At 35.6% G+C, this 26895-nt stretch overlaps 1 protein-coding gene across 9 annotated transcripts in view; it reads right to left on the bottom strand.

Moving 5' to 3' along the window:
• Wdfy3 (WD repeat and FYVE domain containing 3) overlaps positions 1 to 26895 on the bottom strand; it is a 268012-nt gene that overhangs the window by 131013 nt on the left and 110104 nt on the right. For 5 of the 9 annotated variants that reach the window (XM_074041845.1, XM_074041849.1, XM_074041846.1 and 2 more), the window contains exons 5-11: positions 23525 to 23578; positions 19328 to 19437; positions 15209 to 15370; positions 9332 to 9524; positions 8128 to 8314; positions 6135 to 6301; positions 191 to 658 (exon numbers count right to left, since the gene is read on the bottom strand). In XM_074041845.1, the coding sequence (XP_073897946.1) occupies positions 191 to 658; positions 6135 to 6301; positions 8128 to 8314; positions 9332 to 9524; positions 15209 to 15370; positions 19328 to 19437; positions 23525 to 23578 (1341 nt within the window). The remainder of the gene's footprint in view (positions 1 to 190; positions 659 to 6134; positions 6302 to 8127; positions 8315 to 9331; positions 9525 to 15208; positions 15371 to 19327; positions 19438 to 23524; positions 23579 to 26895) is intronic. The other 4 variants (XM_074041848.1, XM_074041851.1, XM_074041852.1 and 1 more) reach the window with 1 other exon arrangement.

Raw genomic sequence — 26895 nt, 5'->3', positions numbered from 1 at the left:
TTTCCCCTTTCCCAATTTCCTAACTGAAGTTAATAAAAAAGTTAACTTTGGGAAGTATTCAATAGAATATCACATTCTTATACATCAGGAAGTCATTCAAATCAATAATTAGATGAAAGGCAAAACAGGAAAAAACAACTTTCCTAAACCCTTCTGCCAAATAAGGATAGAATTAGGGAAAATGCTTTACCTTGTTCATTTAGGGCCTGAGTCGGATCCTTCAAGAGGGCAGCGTATTTATGCAATAGGTTTACCATGACCTCCAGAAGGCCCACCTCCCTGAACACATCTTTAAATATGTAGTCATGTCTTGTAAACTTAAGAAGTGTTTTCATTGCAATAATGCTACAGTGGTAAGAAGAGCTAGATTTTAAGAGGATACTAACACTAATAAGTTCTTTACAAGGGATATAATTTAGGCTAAAAACGACAAATTCCAGCATCTCAAAGTATTTGTTTTGTACTTGTGGGAGTTTAGAAATCTTCTCTGCAAACTGTGACAGTGTATGCTGTGACTCTAGGATGAAATAATTGGCACTGTCAGCCATGTAAATATTTGTGATGGCATCAAGGATGATTTGGGCAAGGAAGTTGGTTTTTGCTTTCAAAAATGCATTCTGAAGAACTGCGAAGGCCTGGATGTTTCTCACACTGTGACCTGAAATAGAAAACGAGAGTATAAAAGTAGGTGCTATGTGATATTTTAATCTGCTTAAACACATCATGAATGCCAACATTTATCAACTATGTACTAAGAGCATATCCGGTTCTCAAAAAAGGTCTTATTTTTCTCACAGGCTCAAATCATTTAATTAAAAAAAAGTAATGCTGATGAAATCTTCAGAGCATCATTACAAATATTTTAATTCAAGGATAGCATATGTCAAAGAAATCCGCTGCTTTTGAGAGAATAAAAGTGTATTATGCAGATCCAGGCTTCTGACTTGGGACGTATGTGGCCTGGTCACATTTTACTATTTGTAAGACTGACCCTGACTGTAAACAGTTGCTTTGCAATTGAAAAGACTTTGAAGTAGAAGAAGGACTAGGACAGAGACTAGCAAGAATGAAAGCAGGAAATTAGGAGGGGAAGAATTTTCTCTTTACAAAGATAACACTATTAATTTATAAAAATTTTAACTTGGAAGTTGGTTCTACTTTCAAGATAAAATAGAAACTTCTTTACATAAATATTTGTTAAAGCAACTTATGGGCAGCTACTAGGTATATTTCAAACTTTTGATTTGCAGATATAACAACTGGGAAAAAAACATTTACACTTATTCTTATGAGACAAATTAATGACAATAACTATACGAAAGTTAACATAGAAAGTTATGTTGGAGGCAAGTGAAAGCAAGAGCCACAGTCATTGGAAATACACAGCATTTACACTCATGACAAAAAATTAGCACATGTCCTTACAGAAAAAGCTGTATTTTAGAAACAAGGTAAACACAGAACTAGAAAAATATACTATGGGCTATAAAGGTTGTACAGAAATCCCGGCATGGACATTTCTGAAAAATGGAAAGATTTTAAAAAATCTTCAGTCTACACATTACTGCAATTTTTATTTTTAACAAATTTATCATGTATGACAAATATTAGAGATTTATGTTCATTTTTAATTCCTTTATTCTTTTTTGTTTGGTGGGGCAGTACTGGGGTTTGAACTCAGGGCCTCACGCTTGCTAGGCAGATGCTCTACCACTGTAGCTACTCAGTCAGACCTCAATTCCTAATTAACAGTAGTTTGTCCTTTTGAGGACCTCCAAACTTTTTATTACGTATAGGCAACCAAATGCCAAGTTCAGATAGACAAGCTGGATATACAAATGCAAAAGCTAAACTATATGTGACAAATTAACTTAAAAATGAACTCTAACCAATATTGTACATGTTTCAGCTAAATGATAATATTAGTCCTCATTCTAAAGAAAAGAATATGTAAGAGTGAACTTAGGGTAGTATGGGAAAATTCAGATTTTTGGAAATTTGGTCATTATTTGGTTTCAAGAGATATCATATACCAAAGACAAGGCATATTAATAACCATCTACAAGGATAAACTGTCTGTCATAAAGACAGTCCCGGTTATTTAAACCACAATGTGTGTATGTAAACAACTAAACTCAAACATAAAATGTGGTAATCTTCACAAACAAAGATAACCTTAGAATTTGCTTTTATCCATCCTTAATCTTAGTCATTACCTTGCTCACCTAGGGGCCATCAATAGTTAAAGTAGGCTGATCACAGAAAATGACCAAGGAGCAGAGAGACTAACTGATCTCCAGGACTGGCTTCAAGGGCAGAGAATTATAACTGACTGAGTAACCACTCAGTACCACACGACATAGAAAACTCAATCATTTTCTGTGACAAAACCAGAAAAGATATTCACCTGTATAATATTACTTCCAAATTTAAAAATCTAGGCACAGTGGAAATTAACAGTGTCTGAAAACTGGCTTTCTCACAGGATAACTAATACCAAAATAAGTGGCTTATAAATTTAAGAATTTTGTACTTTGAAGGCTAATACTATGAGAAGTAGTTATTTAAGACTGTCATAGTCATTAAATCCCTAAAGTATTCAATTAAGAAGGGAAATAATAATTCATAATTAAAGTTTATAAATAATTAAAGGTCTACCCTATGAATATAGGATAGGACTGTTACTTAAATATTTGCACATGAAAGCTCTAATATTTGGGCTAAACAGATATATCCTGTTTGAATTTCAAAGTTTGCATTAACTGACTTTAATATGGTGCACAAATAACTAAAAAAATAAAGTGAGGAAATCATTCTAAAGGATGACAATCACAATTTCACTGCTCTCCCTCCTATATAGGCAGACAAAGGAAATGAATGAATCCAAGTTTTAAAAGGATACATGCATAGACAAAAAGAACAGAGTTTTCCTATTTTCAGAGTATAATGAAAAACATAAGTAAAAGTTTGGGAAAAAAAAAAGCCTACATGATATAGGCATGACTAAAATGAATTAAGAATAAAGACCTAAATTTCAAAATACAAGAGTTCATTCAATAAACTGAGTATTATTTATTAGATTCTATGGCACCAGAGTTAGGGTCTATGGCCGCACCACAGAAGATGGATCTGAAGAGGAACAGTAAAGATGCCTATGGTCACTCAGGAGAGCACTCTACAGGATAAAGAAGAGAGGAAATCAATAGTGTTCAACAAGTGTGAGACACAAAATAATCAACACATTACTCATGTGACTGACCAATTGGAATGACTATAAACAACCCATAAAGTTAACCACTGTAAGCCAGGGAACATTAGCCCTGGGCATGCTTACATACTGTACTGATGAACTAGCTCATCAGCTCTTCAAACAAGCCATGATGAAGGTAGCTTAGTTACTAAATAGAAGAAAAATACCAAAAGGGGAAATTTATTATCCTCTTCCATGGGTGCTGCCTGAATGAATGTGTTATGAAAAAGCTTTTGTAAGGTAAAGTCAAGAAGAGTTTAGGAAAAAAGTCACATGGTCTTCTTCTATGAAAAACATTAAAATACTTTAGGGAACAAACTTGGAAACTGTGGAGTTATGAGTAATGGACCTCAACCTCACAAAAGTTTATGTGATAATACCAACATGAGGTTAGTAGGAAGTCAAATGACTATTAAGGTAATATTTAAAGGTAAGGACTGCTTTAATTTCCTTCTTTGCAAAAGAAGGTGCAAAGTTATATAAAAGCTCTTGCTATATAATACAGAAATAGAAATTATTTTCAAGCTACTATATACATATACACAAACATGTAGGCTCATAAGTAATAATTCAGTTCACTTCCTTTTTCAGTTTTACATTTCTACATTGTTTCACTTGATCTAAAAATCAGCACAAAAATAAGGCAAGTAAACTTTTTCTATGTATACAGTGACATAAGGTACACATATTCATGCTTCCTTTTGAAATGTAATTGTGCTGGGAATCAAACCCAGGACCTCACTCATGCTAGGCAAGCACTCTACCACTTAAGCTACACCCTTAGACCTAAATGGACAAAATTTATTACATTTAATTATACCTCAGTACTGCTGACAACAACAAGAAGATGATACATTCCCTGTTGTTTCTGTATGGGATAGAGTGATCTTCTTTGGCTTCTATATTAACCCTACAAAGTGTCCATGGGACATAGGTAAATTATACTGGAAACTTGAAATGATATAAAATATTATATCCATTTTACTGAAGAAGAAATTGATGCTTAGGAAAGTTAGGTTATTTGTGAATATGTGAATTCTCACTCTTACTACAACAAACTTGCTAGCTAACCTATCTTTCAAGGACATAAGCTGTATGTCTATGAAATACACAATAACTCTGGGAGGAACTAGGTTATATAAATATAATCCCTTTTATTGATGAGGCAGAGATAAATAAAGACATTATGCAAAGCTAGTATTAAATTATAAAAATTACTGTTAAAACTATTATTACAAAATGATACTACTGTAAGTAGCTGTTCTCAGTCTTGGGATCAGATTGGATAAGGAAATAAAGTGTGGAGCACAGAGTACTTTGCTGAGCTATTTTTATATTAACTTATGGAAAGAGTTCAATGTGGAATATTGTAGTTGTGGTCTGTAAGTTAGAAAAGGTTTTGAGAGACTATTTTTTTTCATAAAGTTAAATGAAAGAAAGCCCTGAGCCACTCAGATAACTGTGCAAATTTCTATCGCACTTATTTCAGAGATTCATTTAAAAGGTTCTATGCACAGAGGGCACAGCATGCCAATGAGTTCAATTGCTCCATCTATTCTCATGATTGCAAGGACTGGAGGTGTGGCTCAAGCGGTAGAGTACCTGCTTTGCAAGCGCCTGCTTTGCAATGGTGAAGCCCTGGGTTCAAGCCCCAGTTCCACCAAAACAAACAAACAAGTAACTCATTGACTACAAAACCTTCTAACTGTTGATCTTTACATCATAAAATGAAAAAATCTGTACTGTGGAATTTAAATAATCAGACATGTTGGGTTTTTTCAGCTACTTAAACTTAAGATGGGAGTATCATGATCCTACATAATATTTAGTAAGTGACAAATATGTAAAAGAAAATATTTAAGGCCTCCAAGTTCTGATTCTTTTGGAATGGCTGATTGTGCATTCAGAAATAAATAAACAATAAAAGTAGCTTTCATTCGTATGTAATAAGATGATCTTAATGACTGAATAGGTTTTTCTTATTAAAAGATCACTAGATGAGGATCTAAATGTCAGAATATCTAGACTATGAAAATTTAATGTCTGACCCAAATGAAATAGTGTAACTTCTTTTACTTAAGTTTGCGTAGTTTTAAATAAAATACAAGCATTCATACCTCATGCTTTCCATATATACCTAGTAGGTATACAGAGTAGAGTGTGAATGAAATTCCATCCACATAAAGCAGAAATACACTGAGTGCCAACATTCAGAAGAAATATGCTTAACCAGGCATGGTGGGGCATGCCTGTAAAGCCCAGCTACTGTGGAGGTGGAGATCAGAAGGATTGTGGTTCAAGCCAGGCTTAACAAAAGTTAGGAAGACCCCATCTCAACAAACAAACTAGATTTGCTGGTGCACACCTGTAATAAGAGAAGCTGCTATGTCAGTCTCAAGATCAGATTGATTAAACAAATGAAACACAGATTGCATAAGTAGGAGGATTGCAGTTTGAGGCTGGCCCTGGGCAAAAACCATGACATGCTATCCAGAAAATAATTAGAACAAACAAATAAAAAAGAGCTAGGGCAGGGTTCAACAGGTAGAGGACCTGCCTAGCAAGTGCCAGGCAGTGCACTCAAATGCCAGTACCACCAAAAAAAGAAAAAAGTATGCTTAGATTATGAAATAGAATACTAAAATGAAATACTTTAATACAAATTTCATTATTTGATTTTATATTTTTATACTATTATTTTCAATTACTTAACCTGCTAAAGACTTCTTCAGGAAATTCTTATCTAGGCTTAACCATACATAGCACAAAATTCAATGAAAAATAGTACATAACTTTTATAGCAGTAACATAAACAAAGATTGACCAAAAGCAAATTCATTGGTTGTCTGCTCTGGGAGGCTCAGATGGGATTGGTTGGACTCACCTTTACCCGCAGGCTGAGGCACTGCAAACCCGGGCAGCAGAAAGGGTGCCCCTGTGGTAAGGCCAGCTGGCTTGAGATCACTGACACCATACGTCGTCAGGGACGTTATCAGGTTGACCAGATCTTTCAAGGCATCTTTGGACTCTGCCTCTTTTGCTTGTTCCAATCTGGGAAAAGTATAATTTAACATTTTTTCCTTTTGTTATATTCTTAAATTTTATACAGAAATTGTTTTCCAATTTTAGATTCAGTAAACAGACATATAAAGTAATTGGACACGTTTCTTAAACATTTCCTATATAAGATACTATGGTGTGTTTAAAAGAAACGAGGCCAAGAATCAGAAGGACTGATACAGTCTAAGTGCAGGTTGTGCCACTAGCAGTGTTATTTTAGGTAAACCACTAATCTTTGATGGAAATCCCCTTATGATAAAAGAACTAAGTTAAATAATTTTTCAAGCTCTTAAAATTGTAAAATTATACATTTTTAACTGCTTACAACCCAAACCTTTTAAACCATTCTTTCCTATGACATTGTCTCTGTAACCTATGATTAAAAATGAACTCCTTGGGACAAGTTCTAAGAAATTTGCCTGTACTGCATCAATTTAATCAGGTGCTACCATTAGAGAAAGTGCTGGGAATCTAAAGCAGTGCTTTAGATGATCATAATTTCTTTTGGAAGAACTCTATTTGGGGTTAGGAAGGAATTATCTTTTGATTCTAGCTTTATTGAGAACATATATTTAAAAGAATGAGATTTATTCTAGTTTTCCGCGTAGGAGAGGTTATTCCCATCACAGTTAATTTGGAGAATGCACAAAAGTAGGAGAAACGAGTGCTCAGAGTCACAGAAGACTACCTTAACATCCTATCCATTTTTGAATGTGTCTGTTTTAGTCTGAGTTTAGCTTTTGTAGAATTTATTCTCCTATCATATGCACAATTTTATAGCCTATTTTTCTCTTAACTTCCAGTACAGTACGTATGTCTCAATGATAGTGTGTGCGCTCCTCAACAGATATGCTTCTGATGCCACAGAGGAAACCACAGCGTGAGCAGAGAGAAGGTAGGCAGACAGCAGAATGTAAGAGCACTAGTACACACAAAACTTCATCTGCACTTCGAATGGTATCACTAGGACAGTAACTCTAGATAAGTACTGTGTCAGAGTGTGAACACTTTGGAGGCACATGATGGTATCTTATCCACTTGCATTCTCAAAGTATCACACTGATTAATGCCCCAGTGGGATGTGACTGGTGATGCCACCAACTTTCATATGTCCTCTTATAAATTTATAAATTATATATGCTAAAGTATGTTCTTGAGAGTTGCCTGAGGTTAACTAACAGTAAATAGGTTGTTAGTGTCAGCAATAAGAAATTTACAACACAGTGCTGTTAACAATAGACACGTGATTTAAAAATAGAGTCCGAGCAATAGCTAGTGGTGAATGAGTATATTTCCCTATAAAATTTGTAACCAGCCACTTTCTAACTATATACATAAACCATATGGAATGGAAAAAGGGTAAGTGGAACATATTTGAATGACTACTTTGTTTCACGAACACATTTATAAAATCTTATTCAATATAATTGCTCTTGTATTAACTTCATTAAAAAATACTAGAAGTACTACAAAATAAGGAAAACCAAGAATGTAAGCAAAGAGTTTATCTTTCATAAAGATGTTAATTCATTCAAATAACCTTATCTGGCCCAGTTACTAAAGAAGAGGAATGTTATTCTTCATATCTAATCCTATGTTGGAGGTCTGCATTTTACAATTTTATTCTAAATTCATTTTTTCTGCTCTCTTGACAGAAGTACAAAAGGAGGGAGTAAAGCAAAGAAGACAGCCAAGTAGACCTTAAATAAGTGTTTGTTTGCTTCCTTCTTATAATCCCAAAGCACATCACTTCTTCTGATTAAAAAACAAAAAAGAGTAGACACTTAAAACATATATTCTTAAATTATGGTGTTTACCTAAGCAAAAGATCACAAAGAAAATTGTATCCTTGCCATATCCGAAAATCATCCAAAAGTGTTTGGGAAACATCACTGGAGTCTTTGAGGAAACAAGAAAGCCCAGCAAACATTTCAACAATTTCCAGGGGAGACAGGTCATCTGATTGCTGCATATTCTGAACACAAGTAGATAAACATTCTTTTTCTGTAACAATAATGAAATAAGTATGTATTATTTATGAACATTACTTAAGAAAAGTGTTCTTCACTCTCAACTGTTGTTCAACACAACATTAAATTTTAGTGTACCTATAGAATACTATGAGATAAATGTTATACATTCTACAAGTAAACACAAGATTCAGATTCACTGGAAAAGTTCTACCTGTAAAGTAGTGAACAAAGGACAATGTAGGAATGAAAAATACTTGACATGTTTTACATTTTGATGTTTTATCACATAATAACTTGCCATGGTAGATAATTTTTTATTTTTATTTAGTAACAATAAAAAAATGAAAAACTACCTGTTTCATATGTATTATTTAATTAGTGTTAAGTGAACTAATAGTTATATTAATTATTTTAAAACTTTTAGATAATCATATATATATTATATATATTATTATATATTATCATATATATTATTTTATATATTATATATATATAGGACAATTTTATGTAAGTGAACTACTTGACATCCTACAGCAATGATTTCCTATGTGAATATCATAAAGGATGGTTGAAAACTATGTAAGAATTAAATAGACAAATAATTTATCCCTCTTTAGTACTGGTAAGGAAATGGCCTAATACCATGTATTCTGTATCAGGATACATTTATTTAAAAAATGGATAAATTCATTAAGAAATGAAATATCTATTTATGAAATACCTTCTGAAGCTGCAGCATTTCAAAAATACTTGCCTTTTTTCAGTAAAAGAGTAAGCTATGACACAAACTCACAGTGAATTATCATTGAACATTTATACAACAATGAAAACATTTCAACTTTTGTAAATCACCATCATTCAGAAACCAAGAAAATTTCTTACATCTGAAATGTCCCACAAGTAAACATTCTTTTCTCCAGGAAAACTTACTTTTTAATTTAAAGGCCAATGTTTGGACAACTCAAAGGTAACAATAAACCTGTCATCAAATGAAGAAAAGTAGGAGAGACTGGGAACACATGAGACGAGTACACAAAGAGGTGCTCACCATGAATATACTTCACTACATTGACACTAAGACCGTGACGAGATATGGTCATCAGGACTTCTCCGGCACTCTTCCTCCAAGGCAGGTTATAGGGAGGGCACCAAGAGGTTATTGCACTGAATAAAAGCTGGAGATCATCTTTCTGAGCCAGCTCCTCTGCCGGAGAAACAAAACTGCAGAGCTTTACTAAGATCTAAAAAACAAGAGGGTATGTAAGTAAATAAATGGTTGAGGGAAAGGAAGAGATAGAAAATGGTGAGAACTAAGCATTGTTAAAAAGTTCAGAGTAAATACTGAACAGTGTCACTAAAGCCACAATAATTAGTACTTAGACAATACTTAAAAAGTCATCTATCTACTGCTGGTGGGAATGCAAGTGGGTACAACCACTCTGGAAAAAAATTTGGAGACTTCTTAAAAATCTAAACATAGACCTGCCATATGATCCAGCAATCCCACTCCTGGCAATATAACCAAAGGAATGCAACACAGGTTACTCCAGAGGCACCTGCACACCCATGTTTACTGCAGCGCTATTCACAATAGCCAAGTTACGGAAACAACCAAGATGCCCCACTATTGATGAATGGTTCAAGAAAATGTGGTACTTGCACACAATGGAGTTTTACTCAGCCATGAAGAAAAATGAAATCTTATAATTTGCAGCTAAATGGATGGAACTGGAGAACACCATTCTGAGCGAGGTCAGCCAGGCTCAGAAGATCAAAAATCGTATGTTCTCCCTCATATGCAGATTTTAGATCTAGGGCAAATGCAGCAATGTGGTTGGATTTGAATCACAAATGCAGCAATGTGGTTGGACTTGAATCACAAGACAAGAGGAGAGCACATACAGGAGATATAGGAATAGGCAGAAAACCTAAAACATGAAAGCATTTGACGTCCCCACTCCAGAGGAACTAATACAGAAACCTTAAAACGACAGGTTATCATGAGCAGGGGATCAGGAACCAATGTAAAGATCAGTTAGAGTTGAATCAACATGGGTTATAACACATGGGTACACGAAAGCAATAGTAGGAATCTCTCTGTATAGGTATCCTTAACTCAACTAGCAAAAACGCTTTGTCTTCCTTATTATGCTTATGTCTTTTCTTCAACAAAATCTGCCTATTCAGGTAGAATAGGATCTGCCTGAAACTGAGGGGGGGAAGGTGGGTGAGGGGGGCAGGGTGGAGAAATGGCCCAATGTATGCACATGTGAATAAATGAACAACAACAACAAAAAACAAAACAAAACCCCAGTACTGCCAATAAATAAATAAATAAAATGTTGGATTAAGGAAAAAAAGTCATCTATAATTTAGATGTGTGTTAAACTAAGACAGTATATTAACCCTACTTAAACTAGCTTATTTTTTTAAAAAAAATTTACTCTCCTTTCTTTACCATGAAAATTTTGTATACCTAAGCTTGAAACAGAAAAAAAAACAGCATTACATTTTATGGTTAGCATTTTTTTTTTTTGCTTAATTTTTAGTGTGCACAGGTGAAATGTAATTTTCTTTTCTAAAATAAATGGCTTTACTCTAGAAGTCTAGAAACTCTATACTCTACTCTTAACTTACCATACTACACAAGTGCTCACAGCATTAAGGGGCTGCTACTTGGGGAATTCAGCAATAGTTTCTGCCCTCAATGAACTCTTCCTCCTAATCCAAGCTCGGTGTTGAGAAAAGTCAACTTCTCTGTGCTAAATTTTCTCAACTAAATATTTTTTGAAATATAAAATAACTACGAAATCATTTTAGCCTCAGGAAAGAAGAGTGCTTTATGAACATTTAGTTTTTCAACATTAGTAGGAAAAAGAGGCACAGCAGACCCTTGGTATCCACACTGTATGGCTCTAAAAAGACTGCCATTGAGGAAAACCCACCAGTGCTCGGATGCACAGTTCAGTGCTCTAAAGATACCCATATTTTCCCATACCATATGTGCAGTGGGTCTGAGCATCCATAACTTGAAACTGCATGGAGCTGTCTACGTTACTGTCACAAAATTACCAATGTACACATTAATACTATTCACCCCAAACTAGAACTTATGTCATGTTCTTTACCTCAAACACTGTGGATGTTAATTCATTTTTCCCATAATGCCTCCAACTTCCACTAAAGAAATGCAGCCTCTCAACAAATCTATAATTGTCACTATGTCACTTTAATTAATAAACACATTCACTTTTATCTTGCTTTTTGGACGCCATTTGCTTTGTGGAGTCAGATTCTTACAAAATTAAGGACAGGGACACTTAGTAGATTACACAATGATTTAAATACAACTAAGGGTAATGGGATAGATTGAGAGCTTCTCTGCATCCACTGAGATATGAAATGTGCAAGAAGGAGTTACAAATTTTTTAATTTCTTATTTACTTAATTAATTAATGTGACTGTACTTGGTCAAAGGCACATATAAGAAAATCATGAGTAAGATGAACTTACTATATTTCATACATCACGTTTTGCCTGAGAAAGCTAGGTCCTCCTTTTCCTATTCAGTGAAAAACTTGCTAAAATACAAATACTTCCTAGCTAATAGCTGCCAAGTATCAGGATAAAAAAGGATTAAGAATTCATAAAAACAGTAAAATATTTATATAATTTATATAATCAGTAAATATGGGCACCTTCCTCCCCAAAAGCCATAGAACTACTGGATCCTGAATGTTCAGTGATACGTATAATGTGTGGATCTTTCCATATGTAATAGGCAGCCAAATGCAACTGAAAGTATATGCTCAGAGAGGCAAACTGTCAGTTACATTTGTTGTTGGGTCTTATGCTGCCTTATGTGATTAGAGGGACAGATGCCATTTCTTTAATTTGTAACAGAGAAAACAAACCCCACCACAGCAAGATTTTTTTTTTAAATGGAAATCCCTACTCACAAGATAAAACTACATTTCATGAATCCTGGAATCCCAAGGTAATTAGTTCTTAATCTTACAGGGGAAATGATTCTTATAAGTAATCTAGGATAATCTTTTTCTTTTACAGAATAGGAAACTGAAGAGTCTACTCACTCCTCTTCTGCCCCTACACTAACCACTTCTATTTGTAGGGACTTTGTCACAAAGTCCAACCAAGGGTGGCAGAATAATGACTGGGCACACCAACAAGACAATGAATGCCTGTGGAAGCAGCACCAGCCATTAAGGTCCAGGAAACCATCTGCCATTTAAGACAAGCACAGGATCTCATCTATCATAAAACATTTCAGAAGCTTGTCTCAATCGTTTCCCTAAACAAAATGGCAAAAATAATATCTAGCCCAGGATGAGGGAGGAAAAAAAGGAAGTGAGGCACTAAAGAAGCTCTGGACTGAGTGATGGGAGAGAAGGTTCTCATCACTGCAGCTCCACTACTGTGGGCTACAGACAAGAATGTGTGTCCACCATGTAAACAAGAAGTTTGATTTAAATTATACTTTGAGCTCCTTTTGGCCTTAATTACAGTATACTAAAATGAGTCCCACATTATTTGAAAGCAACATCCACTGCTTTCAAATATAAGGATTTTTTTCCCTAAGTTTTAAAAAGAAAACTTTGCTCTGCTTACTTAGGTGTTAGACATAGAAAATCCGGATTCCATTTGTTGTTTAAGGCATCAATTAGTTCTTTAGAGGGGTTTTATTGAAATGGGACCACTGTTCAGATCATCAGACTAATCCACTACATTCATTACCAAGGTCTTCAAGCAGCATTAATTCCTACTCATTTATTCCTTCACTCATCCCCATGGCCTTTCTAGTCGAACAAAATCGGAGAGTCAGACAGATGAGTTCTAAACCTGTTTCTGCCACTTGCTTGCATAATCATTTTGGGAAAAAACAAAAGCTCTGAAGTTATGGGATTGTTTTGCAAATTATGTAAGATGAGAGGTTATCCATAGCATTATCAAAGAAACCAAATGTTCAATTCAGTATTTGTTGACTTAATATTTTATTTGGTAATCCCAATATTGTCCTTCCAAAAGCTGCATTGGTGTCTGTCCCCTGTCCTTTCAGCAGTAGCAAGAAGTGAGTTGTACAGCCAAGACACCATGAGTATGCAGTGAGTGCTGCTGTCATCTGCACCCACGCATCCCACTGTCCCCAATCTCTGCTGACCCTCATGCAACAGCAGCAACCATGGGTCCTTCTACTTCACGTCCAGTCTACTAGGTACCAAGCAGAGCTCAGCATTGCCTCACTGAAACCACATCGAAACCTGCTAAGCAGGCATTGTTTTCATTTTATAGGTGTGAAACTTGCATCTCACTTTAGGTAACTTCAGTAAGCCAGATTCAAAGGTTAGTGTTGTTGTTCTTTATTTTTATTATGGTTAAAAAAAAAAAACCTCAACACAATTTACGAGCTTAGCCATTGCAAGTGTACAGTACAGTACACAGTAGTGTTAACTATATGCATTGCTGTGTAAAAGAGCTCCATAACTTTTTTATCTTGCAAAACTGAAAGTTCACACCCAGTGAACGGGTTCCTTTTCTCACCTCTTCTTAGTTCCTAGCAATTAGCATTCTACTCTTCATTCTAATTGTTTGATGACTTTATTATTTATTTTTCACACAAGAAAGTATGTTTTTATTCTAGCTTACTACAAGTTGTAACAACTAATGGATATTGATATATTATCAAATGTTTTACAATCTATTGACAGGATCATATTATTTTGTCCTTTTATGTACATGGGATAAAATGTATTAGACTTTTTTAAGCTAAACAAACTTCACAATTCTACCATAAACTCTTTTTGCTCATATATATTATTCTTTCAATGTATTACTGAATTTGATATTTTACACTGGATTTTTGCAACTGTATTTGCAATTAATGTTGGTCTAGCTTTATATACTGTTATTACTGGTTGTTATTATGAATGTTGTGTTTTATTTTGTGACTGTTTCTTAGACAGATGTTTCTGGCTTCTTCCACAAAATAGATGTACTTTGATTTTCCTTATTTAGCTTTCATTTTATATCCTGAAGAATCGTTTTATGAACACTTTTGAATGTATTAAAATATATTTGCTTGATGACTTTACATATCTCGATACCTCATAAAAGTAGTCATGCAGCATTTGTTGTTTTTAGTCAAAAATGTGCCTTTTATACTATATTAGATAGGTTCATGGACAAGATTATTCTAAATGTTTGTAGATTTGTGTCTTTAAGTTTTTCTACCAAGATAAGTTGTCATACATGATGACCATATTGCTGGGCTAGTGAACAAAAGCCCTGTGAACCTTTGTTCTCCCGCAATGCTGTTAAAAGAGCAGTGCTAACCGTAGGAAAGTGTTTGCAGGGGCAGAGGAGGTGTCACATCAGCCAATTAAAAAAAGCGGAAAGTTCAGTATTGGTAAGTTAGAGAATAACAAAAAAATAAACAACTGAACAGAATTTCCTGACACTGTAAGAAATACTACCCAAATATTAATCTGACAAACTAGTCAAATAAGTTTTCCCTGGTTAATTAATTTTAGAGATGTTATTGACCTATCAAATGTAATTTTAATACCTGGCTTTGTCAAAAGCAACAAAACTTTACATGTCTCACTCACATATTCCTGAAAAGAATATTTCAACATTCTTTCTGCATTTATAAGAAATGTTACAATTATATGTGGGAAAAAGTCATAATAGGCAGTATGAAATACTATATAAAATGGAACAGGTAGCCAGGTGTGGTGTACACACCTCTAATCTCAGTACTTGCAAGGCTGAGCCAGTCTGGGATACACAGCAACACTCTGACTCAAACAAACAAACAAAAAATAGAAGAGGTAAAATGTCTACTTAAGGAGTGCTCCTATTTCATGTAATCATAGCTCAAAAGACATCCAAATAGCACCTTCCCTACCTGTACAAAAACTTTCTGGAGAAGTCCTCGACGCTCTGCTAGAGGTAGCTCGTTCTGTGCACCTCCAACTGCCTCAGGCACATGTGGAAGGTCAAAAAACAGATACAGACATTTTACCAGGGTGGAAGGCACTGACATCGTTGTCATGCAGTCCACGGTTTTCTGGAAAACAAACCATTAAGCACATGAATAGACAAGCAGGCATGACTATAACTCATACAGTTGACTAATTCACCAACGTTAAGCCAGAGAATTATATATCAGGATCATTTTTTAAACATATGCAAGGATTAAAAATAACTGCAGGCTGAGAAACATTCAATTTCTCATTTGGACAAATTTACTTTAATCAAATACTGAGATTGATTTGCTGGTTACATAGTGAGTTATTTGGTGAATCTGATATTTATTAAGAAACAGCTTGTTTTATCGTAGGTTCTTGTAGCAGGAAGGACAATTGAGAGACACAGCCATCATGGGTACAAATGGAACTCTATTATTTTCAGAGGAAGAAATTCTAGACATTCTTGCAAACATTTCAATATTGCTAAGAAATATGATATAATAATTATCAAAATTTTCTGTGGTACAGTTTGTCATGCAGTTTTATTGCACTAGGACTGGCATTATTAGTTTATTAACCTTCTCATCAAATGTATTTACCACATGCCTAGGGTGCGATGGGCAATGAGTGCAGAGCTCCTCAGGCAAAGACCAGGCATCCCACCACAGTCCGTTAGTGTAAGCAGATTTCCAAGTAACTATGACTTAATCTCTTAAGTACAACAATGGCTGTTCCTAAAGCCTGATATAAAATGGAATGGTCAACACCCATGGAATGAAATAGAAAACTGTAAGGAACTAAAATAAGAAGGGAAAATTTACCTGAAGACTTACGGGAATTTAGGTCTTATGGTACACTATGTTTGATGAACCACAGTGTCCAAAAAACCAAAATAATGATGGCTAATCTTTAGTGTTCACTGTGCAAAAGGTACAAGGTCAAAAATTTTATGTAAATCAGCTCATCAATTCTTCAAGTAAACGCTATGCGGTAGATACTGTTACCGTATGATCCTTATTTTAGGGAGGAGGTAATTGAGGATCATCACTTACATACCCTGCTTTCGGGTATGGACTGGGTAAGTGAGCCCATTCCATGTATGCTCAATGACCTATGAAAATGGCCTAATGTTCTAGTTTGACCTATATTTTACTGGCAATGGACACCCAATGAAATGTTACAAACAAAAAGTGACAGAACTAGAACTCATAAAACTAGCTGGTGGTAGTACAGATTATAAATTAATATAAACAACCAGAAGGTGAGGGCAATTAGGACACTAATATGAAAAACCATAGAGAGATGAGGACTAAACTAATGCAGAAGTTAGGTAATGGAGAGAAGAGCTTCAAGAATAATCCTTTCTGTGGCCAGGTGCAGTGGCTCACACCTATAATCCCAACCACTTGGGAGGCAGAGATAAGAAGGGTCGTGATTTTGAGGTCAGCCCAGGCAAAAGCTTAGCCAGACCCCATCTCAATCAATGGTGTGGGGTGTGCGCTTGTTATACCAGCTATGCAGGAGGGGGAACTAGGAGAATGGTGGTTCAGGACTACCCAGCCAAAAATGAAGAAATGCTTCAGGTTTTTGAAAAATAACTAAAGCAAAGGGGGCAGAAATGTGGCTCAAGTGGGAGAATGTCTGCCTAGCAAGCAGGAGGCCCTGAGTTCAAACCCCAGTACCACCCAAAAAAAAAAAAAATCCTTTCCAAGCCCTGGCACTTTTCCACATATCTGAAATAAACCCTCCTGTCAATGCCCTGTGTCACCACACATGTAACATTCAGTTTAAAATGTCTGCTATGTCTAAAACTTTCCTTAATTTTTTTTTTTTTTTTGCTGGTACTGGGGATTGTACTCAGGGCCTTGAGCTTGCTAGACAAGTGTTATACCAGTTGAGCCACGACTCTAGCTCTTTTTGCTTTTAATTACTTTTCAGATAGTCCTGTGCTTCTGCCAGGTGTCACCCTTAGACAGCAATCCTCAGACTTCCACCTCCCCAAGTAGCAGGGATTACAGCTGTGAGTCACCACGCCCATTCTGTTCTTTGACATAAGGTCTTACTAACATTTTTTGCCGAGCTATTTTAGAACTGCTACCCTTCTATTTCTGCCTCCCAAGCAGATGGGATCACAGGCATGAGCCACAGCACAGGGCCTTCAAACCTTCTTAACTTCATCTTTCCTCTCACCCTCAAAATGTGTAACTCTCCCATTTCTTTTCCCATAGCAGTACACACATCCATTATTCTATTTTATGGCATTACCTTTTTCTATTTCATTTCTGAAAGCTACACATTGAGTCAGGCCCCAATTTTAGTCATCTCTGTGTCACTGTTGCCAGCAGAAAATGGCATGCAAACAAAAAGGCAGCTCAAAGCGTAACACTGAATTTGCTTTTTGAATGTTCCATTTTCTGTTAGATTACTACCAGCGTTCTCTTCCTGTTGAGCAAAGCAGTGTGACTTTTCCTTTTCATCTTATCACTAACAGATCTAAGGAATAGCTTGGCATCTAAGCCGGTATCTGCAACATTTGTAATTGTTTCAAGTGATTAGGTTTCTCCTGATTCTGTTGTTACTTCTTTTCTTTTCTTTTTAAATTTGAGACAGGGTCTCACCTATATAGCCCAGACTGGCCTGAAACTCATGATCCTCAAGCCTCAGCCTCTGTGTGCTGGTATTACAGATGTAAGCCACTGCACTGTCTCTTCCACTTTTAAGGCTGACTATTCACTTGTGCATGTTAACGTTAATCCACATTTATTGGGTTTCCACTGTGTTAGGTATTATGGGACAGTCTTGCTCACAAATGGGAAGGAGAGATGAAACCTCTACAGAAAATATAACTTTTAAACTTATAAACACTGTGATTAACTTATTACCATTAAACATATAGTAAACATTAATAGTAGTTATTTAAAATAAAATTTAAAGTTTGAGTAAACCAAATTTTAACTCAACAGTAGCAGAGAGGCATTTATAGCTAATATCTAAAACAGAAAGAATTGAGACTTTTGTTAATCACAGGTACATGAAAATAATGGTCTACTTTAGGACTGTTTGAAGGGTGGGGTCACTGAGGCCTCTCCTGGAATGAGGTGTTTTCCACGGTAAAACATAGAAAGTCCCAAGTTATGGAAAGCCAGGACAAGGTGGTCCTGCTGATTCCCTGAGAAAACCAAAAAGATGAAACAGACCATTTCAAGGAAAAACTGTCAAGTGCTACTTCCATTGGGCTAATGACTAGTTTCAGCTTATGACCAGTCACTATAAAATGAATGGTGTCAGAATCACCTTTATAAACTCCATTATTAAATGATGAGAAGTTCTCAAAGTCCATTGTAATTTACACAGCAGACACCCCCAAGATTAGTAACTCATTTTGACAATCTGGGACTTTAGAAGGTCAAATAAACCTCCTCATTTCAAGAACATCAAAGACCAAAAACTCGGGTGTCCCAATGGCTCATTAATGAATACGTGAAACATGTATCATGTCAGATATCTAGAGCAGATGAAAAAGAAATTAAAAAAGAAATCTCTGCTATAAATCAAGTGAGAAGGCTACATGCATTACCCTGAAAATGTCATGTCCCCTATTTTTCATGAAAATCAAAAATATTTTAAAGTGTTTCCTGTGTCATTTATTCCTTACTAAGTGAGTGATGTTAGATGAGTAAACATTTTCCAAGTCAGAGTTTTCCTAACATGGGTGACACAAGTGTTGTGCAGGCCTAAAGAACCCAGATTTCTTTGGCTACTTGCCTCTGGTCACAAGTAGTCCATTTCTTTGCCTAGTGCACTGTCAAATGGTACAATGTTTAACTGTTTCTTGCAATATGACAACAGAAAGCACTTGCATAAGCCACGCACTTACTCATGAGTAAAATGTCAAGCTCCTAAGAGGCATGAAAAGCATGAAGTTGTACGCAACAAGAGTCAGAACAAAATGATTATCATAATATCTTCTTTGCACATGATGATAAGCTCAGTATCAAAATCCCAAAAGAGGATATAAAAAAAGGTTGAGTGAAACATGAAAACTAAGAGCTCACCTGACCAGAGGATGCCAACAAGTTAATTGTTGTCAGAAGCATCCAGCCTCTGCTGGCTTCTTCACTCTGATTAATCTCCAGGAACTGAACTATGGCCCGACTGGCAGCCTCTACAAAACCAAAGGGAAGCCATTAAGTAGGGGGAAAATCACTTATAAAGAGGGGTCCTTCCTTCAAACCTACCCAGGGAACAGTCCTGTGCTAAGTACATGCTTCACATCAACACTATTGTATACCCTATAAAAAAAATTTTAAATAGCTGTGTTTTTAGGTATACAAAAACCCTTACATAACTAATACAGAAATGTAAAAACCATCTACATATTTTGGGAAAGGTATGTCATGACCTAATCAAAAACAGTCAGGGAAAAACTGAAATTCAAGCTAAATCTGCCTGGAAATCAAGAACATGTTTGTCCAAGGAGTGGGAGGGGCAAAGAGCACAGAGAGATAGGAACATTTTTGTATTAAAACAAAAATGTGGCAAGATGAATGAGCCTGACATGTACAAGCCAAGACAAAGAACTGTTGACATCTTTCTAGAAGAGCATATGTTCTGAAGCAGAGCCTAATATTAACAGAAGTGATTTAAAAAAAAGGTGTCTTGTTATAAAGGAAGGCAAGCTGGGGGCTATATTTGATTCTTTGGGCAAGAAGGAGCAAATGCAGTCTCATGGAAAAAGTAGAAAAGGTTATTCTAAAACTATTAATCTAGTAGTGATGTGTATAATAGACTGCAAGGCCAAAAAGCCTAGTGGGAGGGAAGTAAAATTAAGAGGCTGCCCTGGTGACACCGGGATAATGTGAGAGGCCGAATGTGGGAACAGAGAAACAGTGAGATAGATACATAACACAGTCATTCATAGAACTGCAGATCTGGAAGGAATCTTTGAAAGTATGTTTAGTTAATTATATTTTTAGAGAGAAGGGAAAATGTACTTCATCAGCACAGAGTTTCCCAATTTAATATATGAAACGAATTAAAGTTGTAAGAAAACAACTCAAAACTGCTATGAATTAACTGGGTAATACACTAATGTATACTTTAGAAACTTCATAAGGAAGCAGAAAGTAGAATAGAATTTAGATTGTCTTAGATCTACTTTTTATCAATTTAACACAATCAAGACATTTAAGACATGGTTCTATGCTGGGCATATCATCTTTATATGCTTCCACTGAAGGAAACATCTAACAGGAAAATGTTTAAAATAGTTTTTTTTTTTGAGTCTGAACTGTATCAGGTATGGTTTTAAATAGCTGGGGGTTTAAGTTATTTAATTTTTACAAGAACTCTGTGAGTTATTTTCTATTAATATACCCCTATTCTAGTATAAACTGGAAATGGAGAGGATAAGTAATTTGCCAACAATCACATAACTCGTCAATGAACTCATATTTGAATATAGGCTGTCTAGCATGTAAGAGATAAAGATAGTGATTAAAAACAAAACAAAACAAAACCAAACCAGAAAACAGAGAAGACAAGAAAAGACTGGCTTTCTTTTTTTTTTTTTTCTGGCTTATTTCTAATACCTTAGTATAAGTGTTAAAATTACGTTGTTCCTATACTGACTGACTTCTAGTCTTCCATCCTTCTCTAGAAAGAAAACAAGCCAAGCAGCTATTCATAAGCCTTGTTCACTGGTGACCCTAGGATCTACTTAGCACACTGTTGGCACCCAGTGAGCACTCGGTAAATATCTGCTCAACGAATCAACCTAACACTAGATCAAAGGATCAATTAGAACAGAAAGGCTTACTGAGCTCAACTTCCTAGGCACATCAAGAGGTACTTACTATGGATAAGAGAAGTTCTTCAAAGTCTCAAAAAGGGGAGAAATACAAAGAAAGCAGTTTTTTCAGCTGACTAAATTGTGAGGTTCTCCTTAGAGAAAAAAAAAAAAAAGGAAGAATCCTAGTGAGAAACCTACTTTAGCAACAGTGGTTTGAGATCACTGGCGAAAAATGATTTACAAATATTTCTTGCAAGCCTATAAAGAACCCAACAATTTGACATGGGCTAAAAAAAAAAAAAAAAAGTGTTCCTTTCTCTGATGGTAATTAAATCCCCAAGTAAGGAAGACAGCTTCTTCCTAGGTTACTAAAACTCTCCAAAATATGTGTTCATTTCTTAGGCCTTTTCATTATTAACCAACTTTTAAGGGCTGGGCAAAGTGGCTATACCTGTAAGCTAAGATACTCAGGAGACAGAGATCAGAGGAATCATGGTTTGAGGCCAGCCTGGGCAAAAAGTTAGTAAGACTCCATCTCAGCAAACAAGCTGGGTATGGCAGTGCACACAGGTCATTCCAGCTATATGGGAGGATCTTGGTTTAATGCTGGCCCTGGGCAAAAAGCGAAAAGGCCTGGAGGTGGCTCAAGTGGTACAGCACCTGCCTAGCAAGTGCAAAGCCTTGAGTTCAAACCCTGCTATCACCAATAATAATGATGATGATAATAATAATCAGGCAAGTTTTATTTTAAACTGTGCTTTTCAAATTTCATAAATCAAAGTCTTTAAGAAACAACTTGATATTGATTATGACATAGGTAAACCAATGTAATAAAATTCTACTTCATAAAAAATGTTGATAAGGAAAAGATCTGGTCAATATTGCCCATGTTACTCACAGAGGGTACAGAAAAGATTTTCAAGAATTAAATCTGTTTTAAGAGAAAAGGCAAAATAAAGTTATCTTCTTGCTACAGAAGCTAGATTCCTAAATATAAGACACATTTTTGAGTGAATATGGATTTCACAGTATTTAAAAGAAAACTGGGTAAATATGTATTTTCACTACTATTCAACAGACTGTCAGACAGTAGCAATGGGTGCTAATGCTTACGTTGAGAACCAAAACACCAAAAATGTATATTTGGTTTGAGACAGTTCTATTTATACGAACAACAGTCGACATTTATACTTCAAATGTGTGTTATGTTCTGGTTGACAATGAGCATGAAGGGATCCCCTCAAGGTAAGGCAAGATGAACAACACGGTCTTCATGCTTACCGGATCACTGTGCTGAATAGTAAGATAACACATGTGAAATAAACTACAATGAACCAAGGCAGTATAACCTCCACAAGCCCCCTTTACCATCTTTATGAACTTAACATTACAATTATTCTTTTTTGAGGAAAAGTCTAAAAAGCCCTAAATTATATCAGCAGCAATGTACAATGATGTTAGTTGGCATTGAATTACATGTTTATACAGATAGAGAGGTTCGAATACCTTTGTGACTGAATGATATGGGGAGAACTTCCAAAGTCCACTGGCAAAACAAATGATCTTTACACGAATATATTCGGAAGAACCATTTGACTTTCACCTACCAATTTCAATATGCTGACATGCAGAACAAATCAAAGTGATCGCCCATGTTTATTTTACTTTACTTTTTATTTTTTTTAAGTGAAGTAAGCAGCTCATCTTAAAAATATACAGCATTTTATGTCTGGTCTAGGGATGCAGCTCAGTGGTAGAGCGCCTGTTGCTCTAGGTTGGATCCCTAGCACCACAAACAGCAAACAAAAACTTATGCATACTAGAAATAATTTTAAATAAAATCTACATAAATCACATTGCTTATTGAAACTTTGAAAAAAATGTACTTCTAGTCACAGACATACTATGTTAGAATTCTTTCATTTTAAAATTTAGCGAAAATGTAAATGATGATTTAAGTTCGGGTTGGTTACAAGAGTTAATGAAAGACACATGTTAATCCATGTTTAGAGGTGTCAACCACTTGATTCAAGCTTTGGCTTTTGTACTGCATTTCAATACATATAATTACAATGAAAAATACAGAATTGGAGTTAGTAGACAGTAAATAAAGAACACAGATAATCTTAAGACCTAATCTGAAAGACTTCATGTGAGTGCAATGAGACAACATTTAGAGAAATCAGAATGCTACATATGTTAATGATAAGTGCAATACAGTTCTTCCTTGGCCATGTCCATTTAAAGCATATGTCACTTTCAAATATATGCTTCAGGATGATGGTGCATGTGAGACACACCCATAGTATTATTAAATTTAGTTCATTAATGAAGACACAAAACTCTAAACACACCTGCCCTCTCCAAAAAAAAAAAGTTAGTTGGGAAAACGGTATTAGAATTCATAGCTTCCATGCTTCTTTTCATTTGATACATGACCACACCTTGGGAATGAAATTACCTGAAGGTGTTGTGGCTTTGAAATCCTTGGAGGACAGCAGGGCACACTGTTTTTCTGTTCAAGAAAAAAAAGGGCTTGGTTGTCTAATTGGGGATTCACTACATTTCACCACTCCTGCCACTGGGGTATTGTGGTCAACATTAGCCATACTCCCCATCGCTGGGAGGCTGTCCACTGGCGATAGCACCATGGGGTTTGACAGTGGCACCCTGCATGTAGCAAACTCATTAATAATAAAGTTAAGATACTACTTTTACACAGGTGGAATTTTCTGCTTCACTAACATAAATCAACCAAGTGCCCTTAAAATTAAGCAGAATTAGTGAGGTAAACCTAACCAATAACTAGAAGAGTTGAAGGAAAATCTTCAAACATACCCTACACATAATATGGCCAGTTATATTTTACCTTATATTTCCTCCACATGGAGGCAACAACCAAGAGAGAATTAAAGGAGAAAAAGAAAATGGTGAAGTTGTGCTAATGTATAATAAATTACTCCACATATCCACTTTGCATCTTGATATTGCCTAAAAGTCTTCCATCTTTCCTAACTTCAGATAGGTTTCATAATTAAGTCCATATCAGAAGTGATCTGATAATGACTATAAATTCTGAGGGGTCCTCAGAAAAAAAGTCTTGTCTGGGTATACAACAAATTAAGCCAACTTTCAAAGGAATAATAAAGGTCTCATTTCTCTGTTAATATTTTTCCTTTAGAAAAAAATATGTGATAGTAAATTACAAAATTCCTTCCAATGACAACTCCCCATAAAAGATTATATAAAGTATCTCAAGTAGTCAAACTTACAGAGCAGAAAGTTGAGGGTTGCTGGTAACTGGGGATTGGAGGTAAGGGAATGAGGAGTTGCTGGTCAATGAATATAAACATTCAGTAATGCAAGATGATCCAGAGATATGTGGTACAGCGTAGTTCTCACAGTTAGCAAAACTATATTTTATACCTAAAAATGTGCTAAGAGGCCAGATGCCAGTGGCTCATGCCTGTAATCCTAGCTACTCAGGAGGCAGAGATCAGGAGGACTGCAGTTTGAAGCCAGCCCACCAGCCCAGGCAAATAGTTCATGTGACCCTATCTCAAAAAAACCCATCACAAAAAAGGGCTGGTGGAGTGGTTCAAGGTGTAGGCCCTGAGTTCAAGCCCCAGTACCATTAAAAAAAAAATGTGCTAAAAGGGTAGATCTTGTGTTGTGTGTTCTTTAAATCACAATGAAAATAAGAAAGAATGAAATATGAAAGAGTTAGGTGATTTGGGATGTACCTAGACTCTGAAAATCTGTAATTTTTATTAGAAAAATCAAAAGGCAAAAAAATTTCCATGAAAATATTTTTGATTACAGCACTAAATAAAAGAATCTTCTGATATTCAAGACTACAAAACAAAGAACAAAAGGATTCCCACATCAGGGTTCTTTAATAACTGAGGAGACACTGAGAATGATGGCATTTTCTTAAGAATCCCAAGGTAGGCTCTTTCACAAAGCATTAAAAAAAAAAAAAAAGGCAGAAAATCCTATGGTAAAAATTCAAAAAATTTTACTGAACACCCAATACATGACAAGCAATCTCCTAGAACCTAGCTGAAACAACATCTAGAAGGTGAACACACAACGGATAATAAAATTTAAAAACTAAATAAGCAAGATACTTTCAGATGATGATAAAACTTTAACAGGTGACTGAACAAACACTAGCTTGTATGTGGATAAAGGACAGAAGACCTGTTTGAGATACAGTAGGAAAGGTTTTTCATAGCAAGTAACATACAAAATGAAGTGTCTCACAGGATTCTAAATGATTCTGAAAAGTTTAGAACTTAAAAATATATGGATTTACATAACATAAAAATGTATGTTAAAAATTCCTTGGCACCAAAGCCAGATGTGGTTGTACACACCTGTAATTCAGCTACTCGGGAGGTGGAAGCAGAAGGTTAGTGAATCAGAGGCTAGCCTGGACAGGTAGTGAGACCCTATCTCAAAAACAAAACATACAAACAAAAGGGCTGGGAGCGTAGCTTAATTGATAGAGCACTTGCCAAGGCCTTGTGTTCAATCCCTAGTACCATAAAACAAAACATAACAAAATCCCTTGGTAATAAGATATCACTAATGGGGAAAGGGGCATGAAGGGAACATGAAACTCTGTGTACAATTTCTACAACTTCTTATGTTTATAATTATTTCAAAATTAAAAGTCAAGAAGATACTTTTATAACTTTTACTGTAATTAACAATGACACTGTCTCTATTTAGGACATGATAAAAGGAGTGAAGAAAACAAACCTCTAATGTAACAAAATTCCTTCTACAAACATGCAAACTAGGTATTTAAAAAGATAGCAACCATGAAACAAGTAAAAATAAAGTCTTGGAAACTTTTTTCTAACCTAGAATGTCACTGAAGAAGAAAATGCAATGGCAGGAGTTAATATGTGACAGAGAAATTCCTTTTAGATCAACTTTTTAAAGTAACTAAATAGGCATAAACCATAGAAATCTTACAGAACAAATTTTCACTTCAAGAAGAGTGACTGAGATCAGGAAAGATGAGAAAGGAGGCGATCCCATTCAAGCGGTAAAGGGAGAGGACAGGCACTTTAACTTACTGCCTTTTCATTAGATTTTTCTCAAAGCTTGCAAATGTAGTAAAAGCCATCTCACTTTGAAGTCCACACATGAATTCATCTAACACACTATTTCTGAATAAGAAATTTGATCCTCTATCTAATTGTTGTTGCTCCAAATACTGCATATTGGCTCCAGTTAAGGTGAAGTTGGAGCACATGACTTTAGCTCTGCTCCTTCCTGAAATGCTCTGTAAGGACTAACTGTGTCCTTACAAAATTCAGTTTGAAGCTCCAATCCCCAATGTGATGCTATCTGAAAATGGGCAAGTGGGAGGTTAAGTAGGGTTTGGGAGATCATGAGAGTAGAGATCTCATAATGGGATTAGTGCTAATAAAGAAAAGACACCTGAGAGTTTGCTGTATTTCTCTCCCCACGTGTGTACACAGTGAGAAGGCAGCTGTCTGCAAGTCGGAAACGGCGCTCTCACCAAAACCCAACCATGATGGCACCTTGAGCTCAGACTTCCAGTCTTCAAAGCTGTAAGAAACTAACTTTCTGTTGTTTAAGATTTCTAGTCCAAGGTACTTTGTTAGAACTGCCCGATTCTAATATATTCACCAAAGCAGTTGTAAAGCCATATGAATAAAAAGAATAAGCAAAATTTTAGACACTGAAACAGCAGAAATATCTCTGGTAAATGATTTGTCAAACACCAGAGCAAGCTGAGGGCAAGTGGACAAGCAACCAAATTACCCCAGATTATTTGAGAGGCTCAGGAAT

The sequence above is a fragment of the Castor canadensis genome, chromosome 9, assembly GCF_047511655.1.
Source record: "Castor canadensis chromosome 9, mCasCan1.hap1v2, whole genome shotgun sequence".
Lineage (NCBI taxonomy): Eukaryota > Metazoa > Chordata > Mammalia > Rodentia > Castoridae > Castor > Castor canadensis.
This window is presented reverse-complemented; position numbering and strand designations above follow the sequence as displayed.